This window comes from Chrysemys picta, chromosome 8 (assembly GCF_011386835.1).
Source record: "Chrysemys picta bellii isolate R12L10 chromosome 8, ASM1138683v2, whole genome shotgun sequence".
NCBI classification, from domain to species: Eukaryota; Metazoa; Chordata; order Testudines; family Emydidae; genus Chrysemys; species Chrysemys picta.
In genome coordinates, this window is record NC_088798.1 from 7,609,390 (window position 1) to 7,629,114 (window position 19,725).

Below are 19,725 nucleotides of genomic sequence, written 5' to 3' on the forward strand. Positions count from 1 at the left end.
AGCACTGAACAGCTGTGTCCTCGGAATGGAGTGGCCTTTGGAGCTATCCATATGAGGAACTAATGACCTGCAACTATCAGTTGGATTGGTAAACAAATTAAAAGATAGCAAAGTTTTCTTTCCATTATATAGCAGGCAAGCGTGTGTGTGTTTGACAAAGAGATGGATAAATAGAAGTAGCCGCATTGAATGGAAAAGAATAAAGTATTTGCTATGGCAAAATATCAAACGAAAACTAAAATCCCAACATATTTTTCAAAAAATGTTATGGAAATTTTCCAATTTTTCAGCCAACGTTTTTAGTTTTCCCATTTTTAATGGAAACAGTAAAATTCTAAAGAAAAAAAATGTTCCTGGAACATTTTTATTTTGAAAAAAGGACATTTTTTGGAAGAAAAAAGAATTTGACCTTAAATGTTGACTAGGTCTAAAAAAAGTCGAGATGGGTCCGGACCAGAGCCGCAGATCCAAAGAGCTCTCTGGACTCTGTTTACATTCATATGCAGCACATGATGCAGGAGCTAAAAGACCAACAATCTGAACCAAATTTTCCTTGTTGGTTTCCCAGGACTCCGGGGTTTGATGATAGCTGTGATGTTGGCAGCCCTGATGAGTTCCCTCACCTCAATCTTCAACAGCAGCAGCACGCTCTTCGCCATAGATATCTGGCAGCGGCTCCGCAAGAAAGCCACAGAGCAGGAGCTCATGATTGTTGGCAGGTCCTCTCACTTCCTTATGGCTTCACTGAGTGTGTTATTTTGATGGCAGGTCTTAAACTCTCCAAAATGTTCTATCTGGACTCTGGGATTCATAGATTCCAAGGCTGGCCAGGAGGGACCACTGTGAACATCTCATCTGATCTCAGAGAACTGCCCTGAATCAATTCTTGGTTGAACTAGAGCGTATCTTTTAGCGGGAGGGGGAAAAACAGGTGAAAATTAACATGCATGTTAATGAAAAAAGTAAAACTTGAGATGAGTTATGTTTCCCAACTTTACCTGGAGTAGATTCAGTTACATAGACAGGCTCAATTTGCCACTGACCTGGAGAGATTATTTCTTCTGTGTTCTCTAAATTTGTCATAGACGCCTGTCCTAAGCACAATCCATAGTGAAATCATGGCACCCTCTATTGGCGGACTCCAATACTGCATCACACCAAGGCTGTAAAACAGTTCCCTTCCCACTAACACTGTTAATAATAATCTGCACTTCTGTAGAGCCTTTTATTGAGGTCACAAATATTAAATTAGCTTCAAAACATCCCTGTGAGTTAGGTGAAGGATAGAGAGGGGTGAAAGCATCAGCTGTTTAATAGTACACAGCAATACGGCACACCAGCTCAAGGCAGAAATGGAGGAGAATATTGAATGCCGCTGAAACTTTGGTGGGAATTTTATTAAGTAGGAAGTAGTGACTTAGTTGGAATTTGGTGACAGCACTAAAGACCTCTACTCTTCTGAAAGGTGGCTGTGGGATTTTAATGATCACAAGTTGTCAGGGTCTCTGTCTCATCCAAGAGACAGTGCCTCCGGCAGCTCCCACTAAAAACGTGTCGGGTTACTGGGGCAGTCATGATTCAGCTAGCCCTGAGATTGTCATGCACCGAGCCACCTGCACCACTTCAGGACAGCAAGGGAGGGTCTAGATACCTTTAATGGCCCTCAGAACTTGTAATCTACTCATTCCCACCCTTCTAACTGCAAGACAGACATGTCAGACCCGACTGAGTTAAGGTCCTTCCACTGATTTCAGTGAGGCTCTGGATTCTCCTCGTATCTCTCCCATTCAGGTCCTTACAAGGCCCTACACAGCTTAATTTGACCACTCTGGCCAGATCTCAGCAAAGGGTTGTTAGCGATCTTCCTTAGGAGAGTGAAATTTACTTCCTGCCTGGTTACAAGGAGAAGCCTGTCCTAGATTTCACTTCAGATGAGGAATTCACTCAGGGTGCACAATGGTTTTCCCTAGAATTCATTGAAAACACAAGGAAGTGTCTCTTGATTGGGGGATTGCATTTCCAGGTGGATTCTGCAACATGCAGAACTAATACTCTTTGTTCCAATCTCCGGTCTTCCAGAGTGTTTGTTCTCATCCTCATTGCCATCAGCATTCTCTGGATTCCCATCATTCAGATGTCCAACAGCGGTCAGCTCTTTGACTACATTCAGTCCATAACCAGTTATCTGGCCCCACCAATTACTGCCCTCTTCATCCTGGCAATCTTCTGCAAGAGGATCAATGAGCCTGTAAGTAAGGAATCAGTGACTGGGCCGGTATGAATAGTAGTACCACCTCAGGGTGTGTGTGTGTGTGTGTGTGTGTGTGTGTGTGTGTGTGTGTGTGTGTGTGTGTGTGTGTGTGTGTGTGTGTGTGTGTGTGTGTGTGTGTGTGTGTGTGTGTTCTTAGTAAACATTCAAGTGGATTATTGCAAACCACTATCTGGAAAAATTAGAAATCAGAGGAGTTAGAACTGGTTCGAGTTGTTTGGGATTAACAATAAAATGATTTTAAACAGGAAATTTCACAGGACAGGATGGTTGGGGGACTGGGACTGGTCTATGGAACCTTTTATCTCCAGGTTACCCGTTCAAACCCAGCCCAGCAAAGCTGTGACCATCACAAAGTGGCTTAGTGGCATGAGTTAGTGGGCCTTACCCCTGTTTCTATTGGATGGGTGTCAGCTTCACAGAAGCCACCACAACTGGGGCAAATTGGCAGCCTCAGCAGAGGGGCCATGGAAACTCAACTAGCTTCATACTCCTAGAAGTGGTCCCTCTAGGTCTAGGTCAGTGAGGGGCAAACTTGCACTCCCACTGTCTGGGCTGTAACTGCTCTACATACAGAGAGGGCCTTAGGCCCAGATCTTCAAACGTATCCAGGTTCCTAACTTCCATAGCTTTGAGGATCTGGCCTTAGTCTCTAGGAGACAGATCCTCAGCTGGTGTAACTTGTTTTGGCTCCATTGAAGTCTGTCCATCCAGTACGTTTCACTAGCTCGAAATTCATTTATAAAACACCAACCATGTTTGGCTTCCCTCCAGTCCAATCTGCAGAGGTGGAGACTCAGACTTCTACCATTCCCCTGTGTCTCTCTGTGCCCTCTTCTTTCCTCTGTCAGCGAGAAGGGGGAGCATCACTGGGGCTGTTTAATCCCATTGTTCTGAAACTTCCACTGGGGCCTGGTTCTGCTCCTGACACAGGCTCATCTTTTTGAGGCAGGAGGAACCCCCTAAGGGATTTCAGACCCTATTTCAGAACGTAGCTCAGGGTTCAAATTATTTCTGGAAAATTGGACCTTTTTGTTAAACCCCTTGAAAACAAAGTGGCAGTGAAAATGAAACCCTGCTCCCTTTTCCAGTAACAGCCCTCAAAGCGTCTTTCTAACCTTTCTTATGGTTCTGTCTCCCCCGGTTATGGTGTGGGACTATAATCCCCACCCCCCAAAGATGCTTTCAAGGATCCCTCACTTCCTTATGCGTCTCTTCCTATGTTTTCTTCCCAGGGTGCTTTCTGGGGCCTCATGTTCGGGCTGGTAGTAGGTGGCATTCGAATGATCATGGAGTTTTCCTATGGTGTGCCATCCTGTGGCGAGGAGGACCCAAGACCAGCTGTGCTAAAGGACGTGCACTACCTGTACTTTGCCCTCATTCTCTGCGTGCTCACGGGCATCGTCATTACCCTAATTAGTCTCTGCACCCCACCAATCCCAGAGGAAAAGGTAAGCAGCTCTCCAGTTCAAACCTTTCAAGCCCCTCCCCATCATAGGGTCCAAGAGTTCTCCCTGATCTGTACAGCCCTGGCTCTCCTATTGCTGAGATCTCAGGGCCTATAATGCACATCTACAAAGAAGCACCTTTCCCAAGCCCTTCTGTTTTCCAGGGCTCAGAGCGTTAACGCTGCTTGAGACTCAATGAATTATTGAAATGGAGTGTGAGTTCCCGTGCTGTATGTACAGCTCTGCACACACACACCGCAGCACATCATATCTGGGAGAGAAGGAAAAGAAGTGTGTTGCTGAGAAGGAATTAAATAGAGCTAATTGAAGCTTCTGTCCTATTTCAGCAAAGCCCCCATCAATCTTGCAAGCAAACAAGATTAATATCTTTGCAACACTGGCATTTAGAGAAATAACATTCCATCCCAATGTGATCTCAATTACATTTAACAACATAGTGTCATGGTACAGAAGAAAGCAACTTTCTTTTACTTACTGTATTAAAACAGAACTGTGCATAAAGGTTAAGGTTTTATTGAGTGTCAGCTTAAAGAGATACTGTCAAGTAGTTTAGGGTCTAAGGAGCTTTGGTTTCCTGAGCGGTTGCATAAAAATTGGGGGCAGGAAAAGGAAAAAAAACATCAGGTGCAACCATGTTCCATGACTGGTTTTTTTTTTAAAAGAACTTCTGAATGGGGTATAGGATATATAGATTCTCTGGGCCACATGTAGCCCTGGTGTATCTCTGTTGACTTCAATGGAGGGGATAGGTTTAAATCCAAGTGATTGAAATCACCAACATTACTCATGATTTAAATCATCACTTTTAATTGAGTCTTGCATGTATACGTTTTAGTTATTTTCCTATTGATTCTCATTGGTTGATAACCATTAAAACATGTCAATTTGCAACTAAATATAGCCTTTACATGAAATTTGGTTCTTTTTGCTAACCAGGAAGATGCACCAAACTTGCACAAACTGTGATTATGTCATGTGACATTGACCGCCGTGACATTTTCTGCTCTGGGGCTGGAGCTCCCACCCAGCCCTGCCCTTGCAGCACCCAGCCCCCAAACTGGTGAGGGGGACCCACAGCTGCCCAGCCACGGCCCATAAATCATAGAACCATAGAATATCAGGGTTGGAAGGGACCTCAGGAGGTCATCTAGTCCAACCCGCTGCTCAAAGCAGGACCAACCTCAACTAAATCATCCCAGCCAGGGCTTTGTCAAGCCTGATCTTAAAAACCTCTAAGGATGGAGATTCCACCACCTCCCTAGGGAACCCATTCCAGTGCTTCACCACCCTCCTAGTGAAATAGTATTTCCTAATATCCAACCTGGACCTCCCCCACTGCAACTTGAGACCATTGCTCCTTGTTCAGTCATCTGCCACCACTGAGAACAGCCGAGCTCCATCCACTTTGGAACCCCCCCTTCAGATAGTTGAAGGCTGCTATCAAATCCCCCCTCACTCTTCTCTTTTGGAGACTAAATAAGCTGGCCAGGGATGGGGGACCCTGCAGCTACCAGGTGCCCAGGCGAGGGGACTCAGCAGCCGCCCAGCCCTGGGGCAGGGGAATCCTGGAGCTCCCAGGCACCGCATTGGTGCGGGACCCAGAGCCCCAGCACAGCGGGTGCTGAACCCACCTCTCCCTTTTGTCAGGGATCCTTTTAGTGAAAGTCAGGGACAGGTCATGGGAAATAAACAAAAATTCACGGCAGCCCAGGACCTGTCCCTGACTTTCATTAAAAGGATCCCTGACAAAAACTTAGCCTTAATTATATAGCTTAACGGGCATTTATTCAGAGTCTTAATTTTGACATTATCTTAGGAAATGATGCATTTTTTATTTGCTAGATGATGATGAACTTTTTACTTGTGATTTGTGTCAAACTCTATTTGGATGGAAATTCAAATTCAGTTAAAATGCTCCAAACCGGCATTTTAAATTTTGTAATCTTTATTATTATTATTTATTATTTATTTATTATTTTATTTATTATTATATTTATTATTTATTATTTAATAAAGCTACCTTAAATGTGCTGGATACGTAAGAAATTTTTTTTATCAAAACATGTTTTTTTCATTTAAAACTAACTGCTTTATTCAACAAAGGCTGCATTATCTGAAATTCGTGAATTGAACTGATTATTTCTTGTCACCGTATCCTTTAAGATTTTAGAACTAGCTGATCTAGTCCTCTCACACCTAGTTTTTATTCACTGATTGAAAGAGGCACACAGGTTTTCCTTGGTTTTCAACTCCCATTGGTTTCTTAACTTTGATTGAACCAGTCACTGAACTGAGCTAGTTAGATAAACTGAAACGAAGAAAATACCCTCGCTGCACTTGTAGAAAAGCCCACTGCTGTGGAAAGCTGGGTGAGCACTTCATACTCTTGTTCCAGGTTCTTAGCCAGTGGTGGTTTGACATTCTTTAAAAGTTGGCACCAAATATATACTACTCGATATTATTATTTTTTGCATTTAATTTAAAAGTTTTAATAGATTCATGATAAATATAGGCCTTAACATAGGTTGTCATTATTTCAAATTTCATTTTAAATAGGTTGGTTTTTTAAAAAATAAATAAATGTGCATTTAATTTAAATAAAAAAAACCATTCAGAAAGTTGGATTTTTTAAAATATTTTTTTAAACATTGATTGTTATGCCCCCAGCCTGGCATGGGTTTGAGCCGATAACCTTGTGATGAAAGTGCTTCATATCTCTTTACCAGGCCCAATCCAGCTAGTATCACTGGGAGGCCGTGTGATCCATTAGAGAGAGCTCTGATTGGGATTCAGGCCCCCATAGTTGTATTCCAGATGCTGAAATGGGCAACTCATGGCGCAGCTCTGTGCCTCAGTTTCCCCCATTATAAAATGGGGATAATGCTACTCAGCTCCTTTGTAAAATGCATCGAGATCTACTGAGGAAAACTGCCAGATAAGAGCTAGGGATTGTTGTTATCCTGTCAAGTGAACTAAAAAAGACATGCCACCAACACGCCCAAGAAAAATACTGACGAGTCAGACCCTCAGCTGATGTACATTGACACAGCTGCATTGACTTAAAATACCAAGAACAGCTCTTCAAAGGGGCGATGCTGATTGGAGGATGTAGCCCAGACATCTTTAACGACTCAATGCTTTACGCACAGAAGGGGAAATAGCCGTTTGTAGCTGATGTTAGAGTGGGACAGTTAATGCGCTGAGCTTTAAATGAATTACAATCCAAGAACTGCCAGCGGTAGCATTTCTCCCCGCTGCTTTGGACACTCTCCCATCTCTGTGGGTGATTGATGCTGTGCTGGGAAACAAATATGCAAAGAATTTGTTTGGGATGCGCCAGAGTTCATGTGTCTTCATTGTAGGTAGTCCATATTGTGTCACGCCGTCCTTGAAAACCTTGCAAAAGAGCTTACAATTAAATTTGAGGCTGTGAAGCTGAAATGCAACTGTCAGGTGCCAGATGGCATTTTGGAACAGAAGGATTTATTCTCACTTTGCATAGTTCTCTCACAGTCCCTCGGGCAAGGAGTGGGGGGGAGGGGCCGCAGAGGGGAAGGAAGCGGTACAGTAACATGACAACTGTTCTGCAAATGAACGAGGTCACCTGGGCTGATCGCCTGCTACACTCCCACGGCCTGTGCTTGTCTTGAGGCCTAGTGCACTAGGAACTTCAACTGTTCTGCTCCAGAGAGTCAGATTCATACATTAGGTGATTTGTTTTCCAAATTGCTGAGTTCCCACAGTGCCAGGTGCAGCTAATGGGAGCTGGAAATGCTCCTTTCCTCGAAAATCAGACCTTCAAAGTGTGCAGAGGAGACACGGGCTCAAACTAAAGTCTGGGATCCAAATGCCCCCAGACTGGAGGTGTTCCAAATAAAGCAGCTTTCACAGGCGAGAGATCCATATGAGACCACGCTATAGCCCAGTTGTTAGGGCACTTGCTTGGGAGAACTGGATTCAAGTCCCTGCTCTACCTTTGGTAGAGGAAGGATTTGAACGCAGGTCTCCCCTATCCTGGGTAAGTGAGCTAACCACTGGGCCATTGGGTATAAGGCAGGCACCACCACCTCATCCTCGTTGTTTGTAAGACAGGACTGACCTGGCTTAGGTGTCTAACTCCGTGAAGGGTCACAGTTGTGAATCCTAAGTGGAGGAAAGCACATCTTGGTAGGCACCTAACTCCCTTTGAGGGGAGGAGTTTCAGTCATGCCCCTCTCCTTAGCATTTCCCGTTGGCTTCCCACTCAACCAGTGCTGCAGTACCGTAGCCATGGGGGGAGCGGGGCAGCAGCATCCGAAGAAGTGGGCTGTAGCCCACGAAAGCTTATGCTCTAATAAATTTGTTAGTCTCTAAGGTGCCACAAGTACTCCTGTTCTTTTTGCGGATACAGACTAACACGGTTGCTACTCTGAAGCTCCCGCACTGAGCAACTTGGCGCCTTTTTAATTTTTACTCACCCAGCGGCGCTCCGGGTCTTTGGCGGCACTTCGGCGGCCGGCCCTCACTCGCTCCGGGTGTCTTCAGTGGCACTTTGGCGGCGGGCCCTCACTCGCTCCGGGTGTCTTCGGCGGCACTGAAGGAAATGCCGCCGAAGACCCGCGGAGCGAGTGAAGGTCCCGCTGCCGAGGTGCTGCCGAAGACCCGGAGCGCCGCCGGGTGAGTAAAAGCACCACCCCGTCAGTAAAAGCGCCGCAGCGGGTGGCGCCTTTTTTTTTAATGCTCCCCCTGTTCCCTCCACCTGGCTATGCCACTGCAGTGCTGGCTTTTGTGAATCCCATTCTTAGGCACCTAACGCCCTCTGTGCCTTGTGTAGGGAGCCTGCGCACCTAACGTGGGGCTGCAGCTTCCACTAGGCGGCAGGGGGCCTAAAAGTGAAGCACTGCAACACGGAATCAGGGTCCGCTGAGTGGATCCGGACCCTGCTCTTTGTGCACTTGCCACGATAATAAAACAAAGTGCTCTTTGTAGCTCTACTGATTCATGTACTGCTTCCAATCAGAAAGACCACCTGCCTTCAGCAGTCAAGTCTGTTCTGTCTGCGTTCCAGCTCTTCTGCTACATCCAGTCTATTGAGTCAAATACTGTCCTAAAGTACATGAAAATTATGCTGCTAACTTCCCCCCGTCAGTAGTTGTTTTTTTGCTTACTCCAAAATAGCTGTCCTGTTAGCCATGATCTCCCTTTAGTGAATCCCTGCCGACTGAGCTTAATGAGATCACAGCTCGTGTCCTTGGCTTGTCAGTGTTGAAGGCAAGCTGCTGCAGTCGTCGTTTTTAGGACATTGCTGGGTGGGTAGGACACACGATAAGGCTTGTCCCCAACATGACAGCCCGTCGACAAGCTCCTGAATGGAAAGGTGAGCGGTGGAGGGAGATTTGGAGCACAGGGCTGCAGGGGAAGGCATTTCATCATTGCAACTCAGCTGAAGCTGAAAGGGAAGATTTTCAAGGTGCCTAATTCCAAATGCCTGTCCATGGGAGTTAGGCACTGAACTCCCATTAGTGACTTTGCAACTCTTGGCCCTCAAAAACTTGACTTCTGAAAGTAAAGTTTTTTTGGGGGGGAGCATGAAGTTCAATGCACCTTGCGTATCTAGGCTCTGCTCCGTAACTTTCCCTTCCTTCCCCCTCTACTGAACTGGGTTTTCCCCCTTCCCAAAAATTGAGAATCACATTTCTCAAGTGTTCCGCACCAGCAGTTCTCCACAAAGTTCCACCTTCATTGAGGCAGGGAGGTAAAGGTCAGGAGTGAAATCGTGACGTCAAGGGCAAAACTTCTATTGACTTCAGTGGGGCCAGGATCTCTCTCTCTCTCTCTCTCTCCCAGGCTTTCAAAAGAGGTATTCAGCATTGCCAGAAGCTCAGCCAAAGGTGGGCTCTGAACTTCGATGGATCTCAATGAAAGTTAGGAGCCTACCTTTGAGAATCTGGGCCTTAGCTCCCAGTCTACCAAATTCATTTGAAAATCTGGCCATATTTTGAGGCCTAAATTGGAATGGGCCTGTTTTGAAAATCAGCAATTAGTTCTGAGCTCTTAGGAAAATTCTGGCCTTAATACATTAATTCCAGGACAAACCTTATGCACAAAACAGCCATTTGTGTTTGGGGAGGGAGTGGGAGTGATGGGGTCTGGGTAGTTTCTTGAATTCTTTTGTGCTCAGAAACTTTGCAACATTCCGGTGACATTTCCTAAGTGATTTAAAAAAAAATCCTCCATAAAGATGAGGATCATCAAATCGAAGTAATTTAGCAAAATGTGACAAGAAAGATTAGCCTTACCTGATGCTCCTCTTGGTTGAAAATGATTTAAATAAAGCTATAAATCTTCCGGAACATGTTGTATCCGTTGGAAATTGCCATCTAGATTTTGGCGTGTTTAAAAAAAAAAATCTACCTTTAAACTGGTGATACTGTGTGTGCGACCCAGTGGAGAACTTAATTTCCATGGAGGCAGAGAGGAGAAATCTGCTGTTGGGAGAAATGAGTGCCTTCTCCGGAGCAGTCTGGCAGACGTGTCGGTCTGAGAGGTGTGGTTGGCCAGAGTCAGCTGCTCCTGGTGGCTTCTGTTCCCCTCTCACACACACATGGGAATTCAGCAGATCAGAATTACCTTAGCCGCCTCGCTCTCAATAATGTTACGTGGGATGGGATGCCAGAGGAAAGCAGCAATTCCCTTCCCCCACCACCCCAGGACAGAATGGGAAGGAAATTGCAAGTGCAAAGACCAACATTTCCCACCTCCAGCTGGGAATAGGCTGGGTAGGGTATGACCATATAAACCATGGTGTGTTAATAGTTAAGGCCCCAGGGCCATTAACATTCAAGCCCACACTGTGCATTTCCCTGGAAGGTCCAGACTTTTTGACTCTTGTGCTTATACACCACACACGAGCCAGGCGTCGCGTCTCTTGCTACTAGCGCAGTGTTTTGGCCCATCCTGGCATGGCTTCGAAAGGGAGGGTGAATGAGAGCGCACGTTTCTGGAGTCAGCAGCTGCTCTGCTCCTTGCGGAGGCAGGAGAAGGCCCCCAGGCCTGCCGAAAGCCAGTGAGAAATGGGGCATTGGCAAGGCCTAGGCTGTGAGTGTAAAACCTCCCAGCTTTTAATAAAAAGGAGAGGTGGGCAGACAGATCAGCTGGCTCTGTTGACAGCAAGAGATTGCTTTGCTGAATGTCTCTTTTGTTCATGCCAAGCCGATGGACATGCAAAGTGCCAGGCCAAGACGCTGCTCTGTAAAGTTACAATGACGATGCAGATTTCGCCTTCATCTGCAACTGATTCCTACTGGCTCTTAGCACTTTTCCAGAACTTAGCACAAAATGCCAGGGTGCCTTGAATCCCGGGTGCAGACTGGGCCTGGGTGGGTGCCACAGACAGGTAGGGAAGAGAGGACTCCTCCGCACCAGGTTGTCAAAGAGCAGTTGCAGCATCCTCTGTGATGCCAACACTGCCATCCTTTTGCTGTGGAATGGCCAGTGGACCCGTATAGTGCCAGGTCCCTGGCCCTGCTGCCAACTTTCCCTGAGGCCTAGTGGAAGACATGGCAATTTCCTACAATATCTCTGGGAGATGTGACTGTATTACATTTCTGTATCGTTATGGGCCAGGGACTGTATATAATTCCATGGAGTGCAGGTGCACACAGCTCCTGCAGGAACTAAGAGGGAGAGAGGAGAGAGAGAGAGAGAGAGAGAGAGAGTGTGTGTGTGTGTGTGTGTGTGTGTGAGTCAATTGGACAAGTTCACACAGGTTGTATCCAGGAGCGGTGCCAGGGTTTTTGGCACCCTATGCGGGGGTCCTTCCGCACTCCCTGTCTTCGGGGCACTTCGGCGGCGGGTCCTGGAGCGAGTGAAGGACCCGCCGCAGAATTGCTGCCAAAGACCCGGAGCGCGGAAGGACCCCCCGCCACCGAATTGCCACCCCCCCCCCCCCAAATCCTGGTGTCTTAGGCAACCGCCTAGGTCACCTAAATGGAAGCGCTGGCCCTGGTTGTATCACCTCCAGAGAGAGAGACCTCCTCCTGGGGAGGCTCACCTGTACTAGTTCAAACCGGATTCTCCAGAGGCCAACAGACTTGTGGATAAATAGCCAGCATTTAAACAGACACAGGTCCTGCTTTCTGATCCAGCAAATGGACCTTTTGTCCAAGGGCCGGGGAACCCCAAATCCTTAAGGAAGGGTTGGAAGCACTGATACCTGCCGGGGCTTGGAGGGGGAGCCGATCGCTCATCCGTTTTCTAGCATGCATGTAGGTTCTTTTGTTTGTTCTAATATGATTTCTCTGTAATGCTTTTACCTTAAGAATAAAATCTACTTACTTACAAAAGGCTACGTGGTAACTTACAACTGTGGGCACGTATGCTGGCCATAAGCCTTTGAAGAGAAAGCAAAGTGCAGATGCTGGCCCGGTTTGCTAGTGTTGCTTGCTGGGAATAGTGCAGTGTAGACAAGGAACTGTGCAGCTTGGAAAAGTCCAGTTCAGGAGGGAGAGACAGAGCCACTCAGGTCTCTGCCAAAGAGAGGTGATGGTGGGGGAGCCGGGACCCTAGAGTGGGCGCCTTTGCTGGACCATGGGGAATACAGGTGAAATTGCCCTGAACTGTGACACCTAGGCTGCAACTTTATAATCTGCTTTGCATAAGGGACAGTGCTGGGAGTGAGTGGATTGTGTTTCAGGCAGTCCACTTCCTCCCGCATGCTTTCCCCTTGCGCTGGTGGAGGAGTGCACATAGCCAGCAAGAAAGAGGGGGAGGCCAGGGTGGGCTCCACTCCCTCCACCCCCATCACAGCAGGGCATATTGCTGCTGGAGTCACAATCCATGCAGGGGATTGAGGGACATTCTCTCCTGCATGCCCAAATGAGGGCTGGAACAATCTAACCCTGAATGAACATGATGTTGTCAAGGTCTGTCTTGGCCCAGTGCCCTGGGTGTGGGAGGGGTTGAAGGTCCTGTCTCTGCCATGCCCTAGCCTGCTGTTGTTCCTTCCGTTGGTTGGTCCTTTGCTGTAACCTTGAACTTCTGGGCCTTTGTGCCTAGGATTTGGGCTTGGTTCCTTTGATGGTGTTTCACTGTGAAACGTCATTCCATAGCAGCAGGAGTGAGGTTCTGGATACTGCCGTTGTCGCTTTGCATTTCTATGGCAAGCCAGCTGTTTGTGTTTACTGGCCCTGCCTGCAACTTCAACACATACATCTTTTGGGCCCCCAATCCAGCTCTCTACCTGTACTGATCATGCAATTTCCCAAAGAGAGGAGCCTTCACACAGAGAGGTGTGCCAATCTCCAAAAGATTAAAATGGCACCAGCCAACGGAAAATACAAGAACCTTTGGAAAAAAGCAACACAGATTTTTGTGAGGTCAAACCCTCCCCATTCTAATCACAGCTCCTGTTTCCAGCCGTGTCACCAACACTGGTCTTGTTCTATGAACTGTCAGCTCTTTAAATTGCTTTCCCTGTTTGTTCTGCATCCAGCTGGCTAGCCTGACGTGGTGGACTAGACACAGCAAAGCTCCCACAATTGACCTGGTAAGCTACAAGAGCGAGTCGGCGGCGGTAAATCCTCCAGTGGGCGAGACTGATGGGGATGAGCCGACCTGGGAGAACACGGATTCAGGGAGCAAAGAACATGGAGGTAGGTTAGCTGGGTCTTCCAAATATGTGCACGTGTGGGCGTAGGGGATCTGGTCCACCAGCATCCTTCGAATGACTTCAATGGCATCCGGCCCATGGATCTAACGATACCACGTTTGTGGAGGTGACAGCTACATGCTAAATTAATTTATCTTTGACCACCGCACCTGCACTCTGCCTGCTACCCCGTTCCCCCTCGGGTTTCATCTAACATTCCAACCCTCTGTATAGTTCCAGAGAGCTTCCATTTAAAACCAAAAAGCAAATCAACTTTCCAGAGAAATGGTTCCTCCTTCTCCCCCTACATGTGGAATTTCCTTCTCCTACATGGCCCCGGCCTCAGCGCCAGGGTCAGCAACAGCTTTTTTAGACTTTAAAAGTATCCCAGCTTTAACTGCCTACATCGGCCAGGCCAGCTGGACGCAGAAGCTTCCCAGCAGATCCTGAGATATACCAGTGGTGGGGGCCAGATAAGCACCTAGATAAACCAACCAAGCACCTGCTTTTAGGTCCTAGAGGGCCTGCGATATGGACTTTAAAGCCAGGACATTTTTAGATGCAGACAAGCTATTTTAGGTAATTTGTTGAAGTTTTTGGGGTGCCGGGACTTGGGGCACCAGGCTTCATCTGTGGGGTCACGTGGCCCCCTGAAATAGGTCACATTCCCCCCCCCCCCCCAGTTGAGAACTGCTGATCTAGACCATCCCAGACAGGTGTTTGTCTAACTTGCTGTTCAAAGCCTCCAATGATAGAGATTCCACAAGGTAATTTGTTTCAGTGCTTAACCAACTATTTAGCTTAAATAGCTCTTCACCCTCCTTAGTATTTACAGACAGTAATCATAGTCCCTTTCAGTCTTCTTTTTGCCAGGCTATAAAAGCCAAGCTTTTTCAGTCCCTTCTCATAAAATAGGTCCTCCATTCCCTGATCATCCTAGTAGTTCTTCTCTGCACCTGTGGCCGTTTGAATTAGTCTTTCTTGAACGTGGGTGACCAGTATGGTGCACGGCATTCTAAATGAGATCTTACCAGTGCCTTGTACAATGGCATTGATACTGCCCTGTCTCTACTGGAAATGCCTTACCAGGTACATCCTAGGATCGCATTGGTCTTTTTTTGCACCTGCATCACATTAGTGGCTCATAGTCATCCTGTGATCGACCCCTATACCCAGGTTGGTCTTCTCCTCTATCACTTCCACTGATGAGCCTCTAGTTTATATCAGAAATTCTTATTATTAGACCCTAACTTTGCACTTTGTACACTGATTTATACCTGCCTCTGGAGATTTCCATTACTTGCATCTGAAGAAGTGAGGTTCTTACCCACGAAAGCTTATGCTCCCAATACTTCTGTTAGTCTCAAAGGTGCCACAGGCCCCTCTGTTGCTTTTTACAGATTCAGACTAACACGGCTACCCCTCTGATACTTGATCCCATTTCTGTTACTCAAGTCTTCAATGTCATCCCGATCTTCCTGTCTCATATTCCGATCCTCCCTGTGTTGACAAGGCCTCCCAACTGTACCAGCAAATTCCATTAGCACACTTCTAATTATTAGTTTATTAGAAAGAAAATAGCCCCCGGCCCCTTCTCAGCATGGTCAGAGGCTTCCTTTGGAAAACCATCCAAAATTTCAGGTGCACGTTTTGAACCTAACCCTTCTGAGTCCACACATCTGAAGAGCTCGCAAGATGGGAATGCTCTCGTGAGATTTTCTACATTTCCTTAGTCTAGACTGTCTGTGCTTGACTTCATTCTCATCACAGCCTCAGAATGAAGAGGTGAGAAACAACAACAAAAGTTCTCCTCCATTTTTTTTGAAATGGAGGCCGTAGGGATTCAAGTTCAGTGTAGCTGTTCCGGGTGCTGATGTTGTTTCTTATCAATTCTTATTATACCTGACCCAGCTCATCTTTTTATAGCCTGACGTCTTGGTAATTTGGTAATTAGCAATGATGGGAAAGGAAATGCAGAACAGCTTATACAACAGTTTAATGAGGTTTGGGTAACATGTTTTTTCAAGCTTTTATGATATGCTAACTTTCAAAGCGTGGAAGGAACAGCCAGTGACAATTAAAAGGCATAATTCACACAGCGCTTCACTCCTGATAAACAATCCATGAGTTCTGTGTCAGAGACATACAAGTTTTGTGGAGCTTGGTGGAAGTTGGGCAGTGGAGAAATAAGAAGGGTTTTTGTTCATTAAACAACAAATGCTTCATATGTCAATCGACTGGGATGATTTAACCTCTTTGGAGGACAGATTTTCTTTGTCTTTTTTAGTTACATTTTAAGAATGCCTGGGCAAAGTAAGGCAGGTTGGATTTGTGGCCTGAGTGCAGGGCTGGGATCCAGGAACATCTCAATCCTAATTGTAGCTGGGCCACTGATTTAGGACAACTATTTTCCAAAGTGACTGGTTTTGGGTGCTCAGGTTGAGATTCATTATGCCTGATTGTCCAAGTAGCTGAGTGTCTGTAGACCAGATTCTGGGAGATATGGATACACGGAGCTTCCGGAAATGGTTCAAGCGGCGCATCCAAAATCGTAGTGTGGAAAATCAGCAGCCACTTTGGCAAATCACCTAACCTCTTTGCAGCTCAGTTTCTGTACAACGTTATACTCACTTGGCTATCTCCAGCCAGGAGCAAGGACTGATTCATGCTTGCCCAGCACTTGGAACATATCAAGTGCTACTAATGTAACGTGCTATTTTAACCGTTCTTTCATCTGGGTTTCAGCTAGCTTAGTTGTGCTGTGAGGGTGGACTGGGCCGTGCTGGTTAACCAGCTTACCCGTTCACTTCCTCTGCAGCACTAACAAGGAGGTCTGGCTTTTGCTCTGGGCTCTTAGAAGAGAGTAACTTTAACCATGGTCATGGTCATTATTGGACTATTAATTCCTCTGGTTGGGGTGAATCCTTTAATGCAGCGCCAGGGGCGCCGGAATGTCCCTAAAAGTGTGTGTGGGGGTCCATGGGCACCTAAACTGTGACCCCACCCCCTTATGCTGCCCCTTCCTCCCTGGGTCCCCACCCTCACGTTGCCCCTTTCATAGAGGCCCTGCCTTCACACCACCCCTTCCCTCAAGGCCCTGCCCTCACACTGCCCCTTCCCCCTGAGGCCCCACCCTTGTGCCACCCATCCCCCCAAGCCCCGCCCTCTTTCAGCCTCTTTCTCCCAAGGCCCCGCCCTCACACTGCCCCTTCCCCCGGAGGCCCCACCCTTTCCCCCAAGACCCTGCCCTCTTGCAGCCTCTTTCTCCTGAGGCCCCACCCTCATGCTGCCCCTTCCTACAGGGCTCACACCACCTATTCCCCTGAGGCCCCACCCTCACGCCGCCCCAACCTCCCAAGCCCCTGCCCTCGCACCACCCATTTCCCCCAAACCCTGCCCTCGCGCTGCCACTTCTCCCCAAGACTGGCCCCCCGCTCCTCTCCAGCCCCTCCCCCTGTCACTCGCATTTACGGCCAGTAAAGAGTGGGAGGGCATAGCCCCTGCACAGAGCCATTCCTGAGCTGCAGCCATTGGTTCCTGGACCTATCATGAGATGAGAGGGTGACGTGTTCCCTTCCATGGAGGATGTGGCTCAGTGGGGCTGGTTTTCACCCCGTATGCCTCAAGCAGTAGTGCTGCATGGGAGATGTGCAGACAGGTGACAGGGTGTATTTAAGGCGTGGGACAGAGGTGAGGCGAGTGGAATACCCCAGCGTTTAGAATATGGGACTAATTCCCCCTCTCTGTATGTATTTCCTGCAGCAGCGAGCTCTCCTTGCTGGAAGAAGTTATACTTCTGGTTTTGCGGGATCTCCAGCAGCCCAGGACCCACGCTGACCAAGGAAGAGAAAGCAGTCCTGGAAAGGAAACTCACCAGCATTGAGGAAAAGCCCCTATCAAAGACTCTTTGCAACATTAATGCTATAATCCTACTAGCTATTAATGTCTTTCTGTGGGGTTACTTTGGCTGAAGACAGGGCTGCAGACAGTCCTCGGCTGGCTTGGCTTTGATTTAGAATATCGCAGTAATGCTTAGAGACGTCAAGCAGGTCAGGGCCACATTGTTCTAGGGGCCATGAATACAGTAAATGGAATTCCCTGCCCCAGAGAGCTCACAATCTAGAAAACCAAACCTAGCGGGCAGGAATATCGTATTTACCAGAGAGGGTTTTTATCAGGTAAAATCGTGGGGTTTTGTCACCTAGGGAAAAATTAGTTGGGCCCAGTTTATGATATTTTCTATTTTTAAAATTGTTTTATCATCACACACATCACACTTAGTCGTAGTTACATATTCAAATTGCATTACAGAGTCAAATCAGGCACTAGATTAGGAGATTAATGTAGGGTTGTACAAATAAACAAGTAAAATTGCAGTGAGCGTAATACTAATATATGTAATTCGAATAGGGTCAGAATGTCTGTAAACAACTTAGTTTGGTATTTTCTGGAATTTGGAAGTTATACAGGCCATGACACCTTTCTGTTTTCAATATTATATAACCCGAAGTCAAAAACATTCAGTGACAGTAACGCAGAGTTGTAGCCATGAAGCATTAAGCAATCCGAAGCATGCAGCGCTGTGGACAACCTGAACCTGTTTCTCAGTTTTGAATGGAGGTATCCAGTCTGAAAAGATCCATGCTATGCTTGCTGAACTTGTTGGACACTGGTGGACTTGCACCGCCAGTTCTGTGAAGTCAGAGGGAATCTCGGCCGTTTTCAGATTTTTTCCACCATGTGAAAGTGGAAACTTTTTCCTTGATAGCGGGTGAAAACGTCAATTTTGGTTACAGTGCGTCATCTGTGTTAAATGCAAGTAAATATGGCAGAAAGTCACAATTTCTTCTTGTTCCAATGACACATTTCTTGCCTGCGTATTTTGGATGAAGGAGGTCAGCCAACATTTGTAATTGCGTCATGAAATCTCTTTGGTACGTCTGCTTTATGTGGGGCAAGATCTTCATTTATCAGTAAATCCAACCGTCCGTCTCATGCACCAGGAGTCCTTTTTAGAGTATGTCAAGTGTCACAGAAACTGAATTGAATTGACCGATCAAGTTATTTGCTTCTCGGTAAATCCTTTGATTATTAATTACACTGACCACTCTAGCTTTAAATTCCGCCTCTTGATCACTCGTAATCCTGAGATAATGTGGCCAATTTTTGAACATCTGTTTCCAGGCATGTTGTTTGACTGTTCCATTGCGTGTTACCAGGGATTTGGGGGGTTACAGAACTTGACAGGCTTTTAACCAGGCTCCAGGTGATTACGAAAATACTTTTGTAAATCGACCACGTGTTTCATCAAAGCACTCGGTGTAAGGGCTTGTCCAACTAGATTGAGCCAATGTGATGCACATCCCGATGCAGCCAAAGTGTGGTTATCGTGTGCCAAATCACTGCCCATACTTGGCATTTTTTTCTCATTGTCTGCCGAGTAGCTCTTAACACAACCATACTGTTAATTGCTAATGCCTTGGCTTCTCTTGTCAGTGTAGCACAATCCTTTCCGGTCTTCTTATTGCTTCTAGTATCAACTGCTGATACAGAAACCACAGTCAGCTCTCAGTGGGACAATGTGCATGTTACGCCAGCCATCTTGTATTCATGGAACTGCGTTTCCGTATCATTTGTTGTGTGCTTCCACCTTTAAGCCATCAGTAACTGCAGCTAACCGTTTACCTGCTTTCGACTGTAGCCTGGCCTTAAGCAGCTGATCAGTGCTTAAAAAAATTGGATGTTCAGTACCGGAAAAGGGAATATTACAGCCATAAAACAGTTCTGCAGTTTTCAGGGCTACCTTTTGTTTCAGTTCTGGCGGTTTTTTGTGTGTGCCAAACATAGGCATGTATGATTGAAAACCAGGACACTTCCTCCTCATTGTCTTTGGCTGATGTGCAGCTGCCTTTCTCTTGCTGCTCTTGGCATGGCAATGCAGTAGTATCAGTACCTTCTGTGGTTAGATGTTGATAGATGTTTGGCTGTGCGTGTGTGGTCCCTCTGCGTGCCGCCCCAGCCCTGCGCAGACAACTGGCACAGCAGACCTTGAGCGAAGCGCCCAATGACCACAAGATCCGTTAAGGGATGAAGGCACCCAGCCAGGTTTATTGTCAATGAAGCACGGTACTAGTATCCCGCAGACTCTACTGGACCACTAATACATGTATGCCTGTAACAATGGACCAGCTCAGTGAACGGCGGGACTTTCCATTCCTGTGCCAGACAAAACTATGCCCTCTGAGAGACATCTTTAAACTCTGATACAAACAAGTTACATACTGCCCTTCTGACATAATTAGTTACTGTCCCCGACGTGGCAGTTTTTACCCATTACATTGTACATGTTGGTTCAATCA

At 46.8% G+C, this 19,725-nt stretch overlaps 1 protein-coding gene across 7 annotated transcripts in view; it reads left to right on the plus strand.

Moving 5' to 3' along the window:
- SLC5A9 (solute carrier family 5 member 9) overlaps positions 1 to 18,365 on the plus strand; it is a 58,198-nt gene extending 39,833 nt beyond the window's left edge. For 5 of the 7 annotated variants that reach the window (XM_065553800.1, XM_065553798.1, XM_065553799.1 and 2 more), the window contains 5 exons: positions 569 to 719; positions 2,080 to 2,248; positions 3,505 to 3,720; positions 13,211 to 13,370; positions 17,129 to 18,365. In XM_065553800.1, the coding sequence (XP_065409872.1) occupies positions 569 to 719; positions 2,080 to 2,248; positions 3,505 to 3,720; positions 13,211 to 13,370; positions 17,129 to 17,337 (905 nt within the window). In that variant the 3' untranslated portion in view covers positions 17,338 to 18,365. The remainder of the gene's footprint in view (positions 1 to 568; positions 720 to 2,079; positions 2,249 to 3,504; positions 3,721 to 13,210; positions 13,371 to 17,128) is intronic. The other 2 variants (XM_065553804.1, XM_065553803.1) reach the window with 2 other exon arrangements.
- Positions 18,366 to 19,725: the final 1,360 nt, after the last annotated feature.